Source organism: Lepus europaeus, chromosome 23, assembly GCF_033115175.1.
Source record: "Lepus europaeus isolate LE1 chromosome 23, mLepTim1.pri, whole genome shotgun sequence".
Lineage (NCBI taxonomy): Eukaryota > Metazoa > Chordata > Mammalia > Lagomorpha > Leporidae > Lepus > Lepus europaeus.
The window spans coordinates 25,819,455-25,832,430 of record NC_084849.1 but is presented as its reverse complement, the minus strand read 5'-3'; the positions used below and the strand labels follow the sequence as shown (position 1 = coordinate 25,832,430).

At 58.7% G+C, this 12,976-nt stretch overlaps 2 protein-coding genes across 2 annotated transcripts in view; one reads left to right on the top strand and one right to left on the bottom strand.

Annotated features, from left to right (window-relative positions):
* The window catches only part of RSPH14 (radial spoke head 14 homolog), a 67,633-nt gene that overhangs the window by 5,761 nt on the left and 48,896 nt on the right, over nt 1-12,976 (top strand). The gene's annotated exons all lie outside the window — the stretch shown is intronic.
* The window catches only part of GNAZ (G protein subunit alpha z), a 46,569-nt gene continuing 39,450 nt past the window's right edge, over nt 5,858-12,976 (bottom strand). Inside the window, exon 3 of the mRNA XM_062182414.1 lies at nt 5,858-7,659. Within this exon, the coding sequence (XP_062038398.1) occupies nt 7,315-7,659 (345 nt within the window). The 3' untranslated portion in view covers nt 5,858-7,314. The remainder of the gene's footprint in view (nt 7,660-12,976) is intronic.

The window sequence follows — 12,976 nt, the reverse complement described above, 5'->3', positions numbered from 1 at the left end:
ATCAGGGTGTCTCCCAGGAGAACCAGGGGCTGAGCTTATGCCCAGGTGCTCAGCAAGTAGCAATCCGAAGACCCAATCCAGGGTATTGTTCTCTGGCTCCTGGGGGTGTGCAGAGGGGAGACTGGCTGTTGTCTCCAGGGCTCTTAAAATACCTGGGACCTGTTCAGCCTCCAGAGATGCACAAGACGATGGTAACGAATGCCGGGTACCATCCCCAGCTTTGCCAAATCTCAATATTCTGCTGTGTTTCATATCTCGTTGGGATTTTGGACCGGAAACCCCACAGGTGCAGTCCAAGCAGCCCGTGAACCTCCTGCTGTCCAGCACCCTGCCTCTCTCCTGCCCTCCCTTAAGCCGGCCATCCTGTGGTGACTGTGTCCCGGCGGCGTGTCTATATCTTTGACCATAGATGTAACTACATCCATCAGCAGGTGACACAGACATCCCCTTGCTTTGCCGGTTTGAAAACACAGTGTAAGCACTTAGAAGACCTGAAAAAACAGTCACGTTGTCACCTGCAGCTTTAACCAGGTCGTGTCGCAGGCTTGGCGTCGTTTATTTCCTGCACGTTCTGCCAGCGTTTGAGTGGGAAGGGGGTTGCAAACAGATTCCCCTGCAGGCAGGCAGGTGGGCTACCTCTGGGCCGTATTGCAGGAGGGAGTCCTGGTTGCTTTCCCAGTCCACAGCAACAGCAGGCAAGTGAGCCTGGGTGGCGCCGTGCATTTCCACTGCTGTGTGGCTTTGCTTTGCCGTCCCCTGTGATTGACGAGAAGGAGCCTCTTGGCCGGTGCCGTGGCCCACTAGGCTAATCCTCCACCTGCGGCGCCAGCACCCTGGGTTCTAGTCCTGGTTGGGGCGCGGCAGATTCTGTCCCGGTTGCCCCTCTTCCAGTCCAGCTCTCTGCTGTGGCCCGGGAGTGCAGTGGAGGATGGCCCAAGTGCTTGGGCCCTGCACCTGCATGGGAGACCAGGAGGAAGCACCTGGCTCCTGGCTTCGGATTGGCGCAGCGCGCCAGCTGTAGCAGCCATTTGGGGGGTGAACCAATGGAAAAGGAAGACCTTTCTCTGTCTCTCTCTCTCTGTCTAACTCTGCCTGTCAAAAAAAAAAAAAACAAAAAAAAAAAACAAAAACAAAAAACAAAAAACCAAAAAAAAAAAACAAAAAGAAGGAGCCTCTTCCCTCTTTCTGGTGCCTCCTGCACAGTGCCTCCCGGGAGCTGGGGCCTGTGCTGTCCATGAGTTGTTTTCTCATTCTTTATTGATTCGAGGGAGTACATCCTGTATCCAGGATTCTAACCCTCCACTAGTTACCTGCACATCAAATATCATTAACCTGCACCGTCTGCCTGGCTTTTCGCTGTTTGTTGGTTGGTTCACTGGCCCAGCAGCTTTTTATTTGAATCATGTAATCATGTAATCAACCTTTCCTTTGTGCGTTTTTGAGGCGCTGTGTAAAATAATCCTTCTTTACCTTAAGCTCCTGTTTTTTTAACCGAAATGTGAAAGCTTAGTTTTTCAAGTGTAGAAGGTACCTGGGGTGGGTTTCTGTTTGTCTGCTTGAGGCTCTTGTCCAGTCAACACGGCTTCCATTCTGAAATGGCTCTGCTAGACCCCTGGTTCCCCCCATCTTCTCTCCCTGTGGCGTCTTCCGCCCCCTGAAATCCACAAACCCTGGGTGTATGATGAGGAGCGAAGCTCTGTGGTCCTAAGGAGCCTGATGAGCAAAAATGGCACTGGGAGTTGGGGTGCTGAGCCTAAGCTCTTGTTCCTAGGATCTGCTCCTTAGCCTCCTGAGGCTCCCCGGTGAGGGCTGTGCAGCAGTGTCCCGGGCTGGGGGAGTGGCTGGACAGAGGCAAGGATGGACGGAGGAGGGAGGAAGTGTGGCTGGTGCCCCTCCTGGGCATCTGTCTATGAGAGGGCATCTGTCTCAGTGGCTCCACTCTGACTAGCATGTGGCTGTGGGAGCCTGCACTGCATCCCTGTTGGCTTAGCTGGGTGGGGCAGGCTGGATGCCGGGCTCAGCCGGCTCCCAGTGTGTGGGTTTCCCCACGGCCACTCTGCAGATTTCTCCCCATCGCACATGCCCTCTGCTCCAAGCAGAGTGCTAGTACTCAAGTATTAGCTATTGGCTGGCCCTGCGGCTCAATAGGCTAATCCTCTGCCTGCGGCGCCGGCACACCAGGTTCTAGTCCCGGTCGGGGTGCTGGATTCTGTCCTGGTTGCTCCTCTTCCAGTCCAGCTCTCTGCTATGGCCCCGGAGTGCAGTGGAGGATGGCCCAAGTGCTTGGGCCCTGCCCCCGCATGGGAGACCAGGAGAAGCACCTGGCTCCTGGCTTAGGATCAGCGCGATGCGCTGGCCGCAGCGTGCCAGCCGCGGCGGCCATTGGAGGGTGAACCAACAGCAAAGGAAGACCTTTCTCTCTGTCTTTCTCTCTCACTGTCCACTCTGCCTGTCAAAAAATAAAAATAAAAAAAATTAAAAAATAAAAAATAAATAAAAAACAAGTATTGGCTATTTAGCAGGTTTTAGGTCATATTCTTTTAAAATTGCTTATTAATTTAAAAGGCAGAAAGACACATGCCCATACACCCACACACACCCATACTCCCCCCCCCCAGAGAGAGAGAGAGAGAGAGAGAGAGGAAGATCTCCCTCCCTCTGGTTCACTCCCCAAATGGATTCGACAGCTGGGACTGGACCAAGCCAAAACCAGGAGCCTAGAACTGCATCTGGGTCTCCTGTGTGGGTGGCAGGGATCCAGGTACTTGAGGCATCATCTGGTGCTGGCCAGGGTGTGCATGGGCAGGGAGCAGAGCAGCTGGGACGTGGACCAGTCTTGTGGGCGTTGCAAGCGGCAACTTAAAGCTGACCCCGGCCGGCGCCGTGGCTTAACAGGCTAATCCTCCACCTTGCGGCGCCGGCACACCAGGTTCTAGTCCTGGTCGGGGCGCCGGATTCTATCCCGGTTGCCCCTCTTCCAGGCCAGCTCTCTGCTATGGCCCGGGAAGGCAGTGGAGGATGGCCCAAGTCCTTGGGCCCTGCACCTGCATGGGAGACCAGGAGAAGCACCTGGCTCCTGGCTTCGGATCAGCGAGATGCGCCGGCCGCAGTGGCCATTGGAGGGTGAACCAACGGGAAAAAGGAAGACCTTTCTCTCTGTCTCTCTCTCACTATCCACTCTGCCGGTCAAAAAAAAAAAAAAAAAAAAAAAAAAAAAAAAAAAAGCTGACCCTGTTATGTCATATTCTTAAGGATCACTTATTGTTTTCATGCTAAAGTCCACTCACCTTCTCGTTCATTCATTCGACAACTGTGTGCTGGACCTTGCTCTGTTCCAGCCACCGTGCCTCAGTTTCTAAATTATCCATGGGATAAAGTTGGGAGCCCAACTTGATCCGAGTTGCTGCGTGAGTTCCCATAAACAACACCAGGGGGCGCTCTAGGATGGCTGACTGTCCTAACGGGTCCCAGGCCTGGGAGGGAATGGGGTAGGAGCCCTCCTCCCAGGGAGTGCCTCTTATGCCGGGGCCTGGTGTCAGGTCAGGGGAGAAGAAAGCAGGATTATCGAGGCAAATGTTAGCCCAGGCTCCTGCCAGCCAGGCCCCAAGTGACCGCCCAGAGTCCCTCTCCGTCCAACCTCATGTGAAAACAAGTCTCCTTTTGTGACCAGATGTTTTTAGGGAGATAGGTCTGATGCAAGATTGAGGATTCTTTTCTAACCACATTTTGGGGTGCAGCTGAACATCCTCTAAGACCCTCTGGGGTGTCCCACACCTGTGGGTTTGGCCCAGCCTTCCTTCTGCCACCCCCTCTTCGTGCCAGGCTCTGAGACGCTGGTCCAGCTCCAGGGGCAGTGCACTGGGGCCTCCTGGGCAGCCAGGGGCGGGGAGGCCGTGCTCAGGCCTTGCTCACTGCTATCTGGGAACTGGCTCCTGGGATTCAGAAAGGAGCAGGGCCAGGCTGGAGTGGGGGGCTGCCTGCAGCCAGGAGAGACGTCTGGATGCCGACGTGAGTCTGATCATTTGGGCAGTGCAGGGCCACTTGGGGTTTTGGTGCCTGGGCTAGAGAATTGTGTGGGGGAGGCTGGGTTCAGGGGGAGCAGAAGGGGTGGGAACAGGCTGCTCACCTAGGCAGAGCCTGTGCCGCAGAGTGCCTCAGTCCCAGGCTAGCAGCCCCACCAGGGTCCCAGGGGTTATCCTCATGCTCCCTTGACGCTGGGTGAGCTATCATGGCATTTCACCGTGGTTTGCGACTGGAAGGCTTGTTATAAATGGGATTACCCAAGAGGGTGTGCACTGGGCTGTGCCAACTGGCACCTGCCCTACACCCTTGCTCAGCTTGGAGGCCCCCTCCCTGTTGAGGCTGGGCTGGGTGCCACCCTCCCCGGGGTGTCCTCACGGTGCAAGTGCAGCCTGCCCTGGTGTTTGCCTTGTGCCAGCTGGAGCCTCATCCCTGGGGAGGAGATGCCCCAGGGCCTGGTGGGTCTGCTGTAGGGCTACTGGGAGAGTATGGACAGGCCCAGCCCGGTCATGCATCACACACCACACAGTGCTATGAAGTCACCCTGCTCAGGGCCTCTGTTCTGTCTACAAAATGGAGTCCACAACCTCGCAGTGTGCAGTGAATGACAGGTGCAGGATTTTGGAGGCCACTGTCATGTGCCCAGTGCACCACCTTGGTGGCTACAGGGGAGCATGCAAGGCCCCAGGAGGAGCCCACATGTCCTGGGCAGGGAGGCCAAGGCTGGGGTCCATCAGTTGCAGAGCACAGGGCCCAGGTCAGCCCTTCTCTCACCATCCATGTCGGTCCCTCTGGGTGCTCACTGCCTCCCCACCCCCGCCCCCGCAAGGCCAAGGCCAAGGTCAAGGCCAAGGTTGGCCATCTGTCAGTGTTTGTACTCATTAGGCTTCCCCTGGACCCCTCCCAGTTCACACCTTCCCCTACCTGGCATGGACGGGGCAGGAGGCAGGTTAGGTGGGGCCAGACTTGGAGGTGCCAACACCCCTTCCTGCCCTGCCCTGGGGTGGGTGCCCTAGGAGCTGGGGTGCGGGGAGAGGGCTGGGCTCTGCAAACCAGGGTTAAATGCTTTGGAGGCTGTTTCCCCTTTAGCTGTGTGTTTCCACCACAAATTCACTGCGGGCACGAAAAACACAGAACAGGTCTCAGTGACAATGATAACATTAAGTCACAGGTGGGTTCCTTCTTATACAAAAGTCCCCTTGGATTTTTGCTGTTTGCCAACGGGGAAAGGTGTCAAGGGAATTCCCCCAGCCCCACACATGGGCTCCAGAGGTGGTGGCAGAGCTAGGTCCATGTATGTGTCCCAGTGCACCCATCTGTGTACTCGTGTCAGGGCGTGTGCATGAGATGTGTGTCTGATGCTACCCTTTAGGGCTCTGCTCAAGGCTCAGGAGGCTGAAGGGCCGCTCTGGGCTCCCTGTGGTCTCTGCCCACCCAAGGGCACAGCCAGAGGAGGAGGATTGTTGGGGGCCCCACCTCCCAGCACCCTGCAGAATCTGCCCTGCGCTGCCGTAGGGGCTGGGTCCTTCCTGACACAAGGAACCCTCCTGCTCTGTAGGGACGACCCTCATGGGGCATCTGTAGGACGGGAGGGGTCTGGATGAGGGACTGGTGGGAGGGGCTGGAGCCATCATCACCCACAGAGCTATGCTTCTCGGGTCCTGTGGACCTGGCCGGCCTTCCTGTCTGGCAGCTTTCTCATCCCTCCAGGTGGGTTTATTCTTTGGAACCTCGGTGTGGAAGGCGGTCCCCGGCTCCCTGCGCGTTCCGAGTGAGTTCAGACACACGCCAGCCGCACACACAGCACACAGCACACGGGGACGAGGCGTGGCTCCATTCAGAGTATTTTTTTATTTTCAGAAAGTAGACAATCTTTGACTTTCGTTACCAATCACCAGCTTCTCTCTTCCCCGTCTGTACATCCCTCAAAGTCCCGGGCCGTGACTGCACTCTGACCTTGGACACGCATGGCTACCGAACACAGGCTGAGAGCGAAGACTTGGCAAGGGCTCCGGGCGGAGCCTCCCCTGTGGGGGGGGGGAGGGGAGGGGTTATATTCGCACAAGGCCTTGGGCACCCATGGGCCCGGGGCAGGAAGGCCGGAGCTCAGTCCCAGCAGGGCCTCCCTCAGGCCACCAGCTGTGCCTTCACAGGAGTCACGGTTACTCCCGGGACCCCCCCGGCTCCCTGCCCCTCCCTTCGCCAGGCCAAAAACCGCTGAGCAGTCACCCTTGTGACACCGAGACGTCCATCCGCTCCTAAGTGAAGAACCTTCTTTAAATACATCACGTTTGTTTTCTTAAATAAAAACAAAGCAGAAAAAAACCGCACCGAGAACAGGAGGTCGCTGCAGAGGGTTTATGTACAACGTGGTGCCCCCGCGGGGCTGGCGTGAGGGCTGCCGCTTGCCCCGGGGTTCTCGCAATAACTTTTGACATTCAGCAAGCCAGACACAAGAAAGGACCATCCTGGAGGGGAAAAAAATATGTCTTGAAAAAATCTGCATTTTAAAAAAGAATACTCAACTGCGTCGGAAATTTCCTGTATTTTTGTGTTTTTTCTTTTTTGCGAAACACCACGAGGTTTGGCCAACGACGACGACAACAACGAAAAAGAGGATGTTGGAGAAGAAAAAAAAAACAGGTTTTGATTTTATAAAACATCACACTGGTAGAAGAAAAGCTGGGAACCCCAGCTTGCCTAGTTAAGAGATACACCGTGCCACTCGTTCTATTGTGTCAATTTTTGCTGCATATTTCGAAGCTGTTTTATTTTAAAAAGAGCCGTGAGTGGCTGGAGGTCTGGTTGGTGCTGTCACCTGCCCCTCCCCACCCCCTACCAGGGTCCCTGGTTCCGCAATGAATGTGGCGGCCAGCAGGCAAGGTGCCCCAGGGCAGAGCTCTTCCAGGTGACGGGATGTACGGCTGGCCCGGCTCTCGGGCCCCAGCCCTGCCGCCTCGTCCTGGCGGTCCAGCGTGAGACCGCCATGCAGAGGGATGGGGCCAACTCAGGAAGCAGAGTGAGGGCAAGATGGGCTAGTGGCGGACTTGCGATGGGCTCTCAAGTCTTCAACAGACCTTGATGCTTTGGGGAACTCTGCCGTCTCCGACGTGTGTGTCTGTGCACGTGTGTGTGCGTGTGTGTGTGTCTATCTACCTAGTGATCTATCCGTACATATGGATGTTTGCGGAAACACGGGGCCGAGAGGCTGGGGGCCGCTCTCTGGGCCCCCTGTTGGCTGCCCTTGGGTCGGGGCCTCCCTCACGTGGGTCTCGTCACAGGCGGGTGGGCCCCTCAGCAAAGGCCGATGTACTTGAGATTGTTCTGTATGATGACGTCTGTCACGGCGTCGAAGACGAACTGGATGTTACTGGTGTCGGTGGCGCAGGTGAAGTGGGAGTAGATCTCCTTGGTCTCCTTGTTGCGGTTCAGGTCCTCGAACTGCCGCTGGATGTAGACGGCGGCCTCCTCGTACGTGTTCTGGCCCTTGTACTCGGGGAAGCAGATGGTGAGCGGGATGCGCCGGATCTTCTCCGCCAGCAGGTCTTTCTTGTTCAGGAAGAGGATGAGCGAGGTGTTGATGAACCAGTTGTTGTTGCAGATGGAATCAAACAGACGCAGGCTCTCCGCCATTCGACTCTGGGCAGAGGAAGGCACCGGCGTTATCAGGGGGCAGCGAGTAAGCGCAGACCCTGCACCCGCAGCCCCTCGGCAGGGCCTCTTGGCTGACCTGTCTGTGCCTGGCCTCCAATGGGAATGGCTGACACTGCCCTCCGTGCCTGGAGCCTGACCCATGCCCCTTCTGGGACCCGGGACCTCAGCATGTAGCTTTGGAGCCTCCTCCACCCCTGTGGAGGTGGGCACCCACACCCTCCCTGACGGTCCTTCTCCCGGGTCCTCAGCCTGCCCCTGCATGGCTACGTGACAACGGAAGGCTCCCGAGGACACAGCTGTCTGGACGTGAACATGAGCAGCTGTTGCCTAATCTGTGCCTGACCCCCGACCCGACACCTCCATCTTGCCATGTGGCATCTCAGTCCTGGGCCAGCGTGAGGGGGCAGGCAGCCTGTGCCTCTGTAACCAAAGATGGCAGGTTTACCGGAGCCGGGAACAAAGTGGCAGCCCTGGGCTGGGCTCCTCTCCCTGGCTGTGGGTGTCAGGGGCCTCCGGCTGCCCAGGGCAGGATCCCAGGCAGGATCCTGGCTGTGGGCTGCCTGGTGGCCTGGACTAAGTGGGTGCTCGGGACCACGATCACAAGGGCCCCTTCTCAGTGTGTTACGTCAGTCTGGGTTTTTACAGAGCACGCTTTTGTGTGACTCCCAAAGCTGGTTTCCCTGTGAGCCAGTCATTCTCGCTTCTGCCTAGTGCCACCACCTGGCACTGTTGTTGGTGACAGCAGACCGATCCCCCCACCCGGCCCCGCCCTGTCTGAGCACAAACTGAAGGCGTGGTGTTGGGACAAGGTCTGGCACTGGTGAAGATCTGAAGCTGCAGATTTCAGGGCTTTTCTGACCAATGACATCACTGATGCCCGTGGTAATGAGGATGGTAACCACAGCAGGCGTTCACCACACAGACGTGAGGCACCGGCATCACCATGACTGCCCCTGGGTCCCCCAAGGCGAAGGCCCCGGCAGTGTCTGTGCCAAGGAGCAGCCTGGGGTGTGGGAGGGGCAGATGCCTGGAGGTTCCCGTCATTACCTGGCACGCGTGCTCCACCTGGGAGACCCCACGCTCCTGATTTTGACTGAGCTTAGACACTGACAAGCTGAGAAGTCTCAGGTCCGGGGCAGGGGGCCTGACCTCTGTGCATAGGAGGCCGGGAGGCGCCAGTGCCTCTGGCAGTGAAGTCCGTGAGGGCAAGATCACTGGTGGTCTAGGAATGTCACATTCTCCCGTGGGAGTAATTAGTGCTAACGGGTTCCTGGAAGCGGCATGGTGAGGACGGCTGTGGTAATGGAGTGTCATTTCTCACAGGGATGCTGTCATAATTGGGGGCTGTGCTTCTGACCCCGAATTCTGGATCAGAGAAATAACAGCGGTGCCTGTTAGCACGTATTCATTTGGTCAGTTCACTGGGCACACCGGGTGACTCAGCCTTAGGGCCATGAGCCCAGGGACTGTGGGGACAGAGGCCAGGAAGGAACAGCAGACTGTAGCTGGAGTGTGCAGGGGGGCTTTCAGTAGGGTACAGACCTGGGGGTCAACAGTGGTGGGCAAGCCTGCCCCCTTGAGCCCCACTGGGCCACTTGGGGTGACAGCCAGGGGAGTCTGAGGAAGAGGAAGGGCAGGAAATGGCACTGCTACTGGCCACGGAGAGCTCTGCAGTACATGTGCACCTGCCCAGGGCTGCTCTTGGTTTGTTGGCGATCGGGAGCTCAGCTTTCTTCTCTTCCTTGGGACGAACTCTGGGGGACCACACTGGCCATGGATCACCGGGTGCCCGGAAGTCACAATGAATACCTGCGCGTACATCTGCCCCCTGGCCTCATTTACCATCTGGGCCCTGCCTGGCAGGGTTCAGGAGGCCCTGACCGACTATGCACACTGGCACCCCTGATGCTGGTGGAGCCCTCCCCTGCGTGTGGGCACTGCCCTGCCTGTACCCACTCTGGGATCGTCACGAGTGTTCAGACACCTGGTGCTGGCATGCACCACGTCCAGGGGTGGTCCCCAGACCAGAGGGAGGCTTGTGGGTCTTGGAGGTAGGGGAAGTGGACTGGGGCCGGGGGGGAGACTGAGGAAGCATGGGTAGTCATAGAGACAGGACCCTGACCTGCCAAAGTTGACAGGAGAAAACTCTTTAGGGTCCGAGAGATCAGTGGTAGAAGAGGCCGTGGTGGGGCAGGGGAAGGGCTGGGTGCTCGTCTCCCAGTGAGACCCAGCGTCCAGACCATGTGGGGGCCTTGTGGCCTCGGGAGCCAGGGTCATAGCAGTGCCTGTCCCCCGCGGCCCCTCGTGTGCACAGGTGGCTACTCCAGTACCGACACTGCAAATGGCAATCCTTGAGAAAAAGGAGCTGTGCTATTTTGGGCCGTAACTCTGGAAACCATGGCAAGCACACGTGCTGGGGAGGGACAGGAGGGATGCAGCCCCAGCTTGCCTTACCCTGCGCCCGACCTCCTGGGCCTCGCCCTGACCATCCATGTCCAGCTCACAGGGCAGGCCTCACTCATGGCGCCATCTTCCTGGAAGTCTGGCTCATCTCCCCACAGCACGCATCTGGCTGTGTCCCCTGCACCATGATAAAGTCCCAGGCCCACAGTCTGGCCTTTGGGGTCTCCCTTGCCCCTCTTCTCCCCTGATGGGTGTCCATGGCCTGGGAGGTGGCTTCACTCCCACCCAGCACCTCTCTTTCTGCTGCAGGGAGGAGGTTATGTTGGGGTCAGCGCCAGGCCCCTGGGCCACGGTCGGAGGCAGCTCTGGGGTCCTGTGACTTTGCCCACGGCTGCTGCATTGCACTGCCTTCCGCTCTCCGTGCTGCACGAACACGTTCTCCACATAGCCAGGGTCACAGGAGCTACCTCTGCAGCCCACCACCCTAGTGTGAGGGAGGGCAAAGGCTTCCCCTTTCACGCAGGGGACTGAGCCCAGTGCGGGACCAACCTGCCATGGCTCCATCAAAAACCCTATGTAGCACCGACTGCGGAATCCTCTTCCCCTGAGAGGGCCCCTGCAGCTGCCAAGGGCACAGTGGTGGCGGCAGGAAGCACCGGCCATGTGCTGCTGGGACGCCAGCCCAGCTCTCTCCAGGGCCTGCTCACCAGCAGGCCAGCACCTCCTTGGAGGCTGGGCTTTGGCCTTCCAGTCTGAGCTCTTCACCCCAGCACAAGGCCGGCCCCTGGAGCGACATCCTGCAGCAGTGGTCTGCGTCTGGTTCCTCGGAAGCCAAGGTCCCTCGGTCCTGACCCTCTGTGGCGGTTTCTTGGTGACACCCGGGGCAGCTGTCTCTGGTAATGGGCGCCAGGGTCCACGCTCACCTCAGTCAAGTCATTTCTCCCCTCTGAACTCAGTGTCCTCAGTCAGAGCCTGTGGGCGCCCTTGTGCAAAGGCGCCCTGCTGCCCCAGCAGGGGCTGTGCCCCATCATGCCACTGCCCCTCGTGCCGATTCTGGGATGTCCTCTCGCCAGCGGGTCTGTTGGATGCCCTGCACCTCCCTCCGCCACCAGCACGGCAGAGGTTTGGGGAAGGCTGCCTGGCTGCAGGGGCAGCTTGGTGGGACACATTCTGCAGGCAGGGCTTCCACAGGTGACACTCCTGTGCTGGCCACAGAGTTCCAGGTCAGCTTGGCTCCCAGGGAGGCTCCTGTGACCTGCACCTCACCTTCTGCCTTGGCCCCTGGTGCCCCCTGGGAGGCTGGTCTCTTTGCAGTGTGTGCCCCGAGCTATTGGGGGGGGGCACAGAACAGCCCCAGTACTAGGCAACAGGTCACGGGGGGGCTGCCCCTGGCTCCCTGTGCCTGGCAGGGAGGGACCCATGGTGGCCACCTCAGTCCAGTCTCTGCACCTCACAGAGGAGCAGAGGCCCCCTCGGCATCTCCACCTCCAGCTGGGAAGAGGTCGCTTGCCTACCTGTGACAGAGGGACAACAGCAGGTGCCCACTAGGCTGCCCTGTCCAGATTGGGAGGAGGAGGGGTCTGTGTTTGGAGCTGGGGAGCCTGCAGTGTCTCCTCATGGATGCCTGGCCCCAGTGTAGCATGCCCTGGCCTTTCTGTGGCAGCCGGGGGGAGTGGGCAGGCTGGGCTGGGGACCAGGGCCTCGTGGAGCCTGGGTGTTGGCCCTCCCAGGGCCAACAACGCACCCCTCCTGGCAGACTCAGTGCCAGGTACCAAAGGCCACCCCGGGCTGCTTTCACTCCCTGTATCAGAGCCCCAGGAACAGTGTCCTTCCTGTTCCCTCCTCACAGGTCACCGCAGGCATGGTCGTGACCCACATCCTGTAAGTGGTGATTCACTGGCCACCCTGGGGGGAGCGCCGAGTCCTCCAGAGCCCTCTCCGGCACCCCCATTTCTGATGTCCTCACATGCGCCCCATCTTCCTGCAGCCTCCTGGGGACAAAGTCTGGACCCCACACCAGCCCTTCACCATCAGGTGTTCTCCTGCCAACCTGCTCCCTGTTCCTGCATCTCAGCTGCCCAAGTATCCTGCAGCCCGTCTGCCTGTCTGTGCCTCACACGGGATGAGGCTTTGAATCCAGCAAACACAGCGTGATTTGGCACAGCGTGCACGGGCAGTGTCAGGCCGGGACTCCAGATCTTCACGGATCATGACCACAGGGACCCCTCCCCCCGACTTGCACGTGCTTAGGTGCGCCTGGTCTGACACAGGCCCGAGCTGATCATGCTGCCTTGGGGTTCTCAGAGTCTTAGGTTCCTTGAAAAAGACCTGAGTCAAAATGGCAGAAACATCGGTTCTGTCCCGACCTCGGGCGAGGCCCCTTTTTGTGGAGGAAGCCAAGTGCCAGGTCGGAATTGGCATCACTCAGGGCTGCCCCTGCTTGTGGTCAGCTTCCCCCAGGCCTTGCACCTGTTTCATGCACCTCCTGTCTCAGAGGCTGCCCTGAGGCCTGCCCCCCTCCTCACGGGGACGGCCACCAGCTCTCAGGCAGCCCAGGGACCCGTTCACCCCTTCCTGCGGGTGTGCTCCAGAGGTGGTGGGGCCATGGCCTCCTACCCATGGTCATAGTGACTCTGGGCTGCGCAGGACGCCGACTCATGCGCCAAACCCTTGTCATATGTTGCCGCTGCCGATGGGGGGCGCCTGCCCTGTGCCGTGGTGGCTGGGACATGGCCATATGGCTCTGGAAGGCTCAGCACTGACCCGTCCTGTCTTCCTTCCCAGTCCCTCTCCTGCCACCACATTCCCACTTTCAGGGTCCAAGGCTAGGCTACTGTGGTCACAGTGCAGGGCAAGGCCAGCAGGCCCACCGAGGGGTCTCAAGTCTCAGGTGATAGCA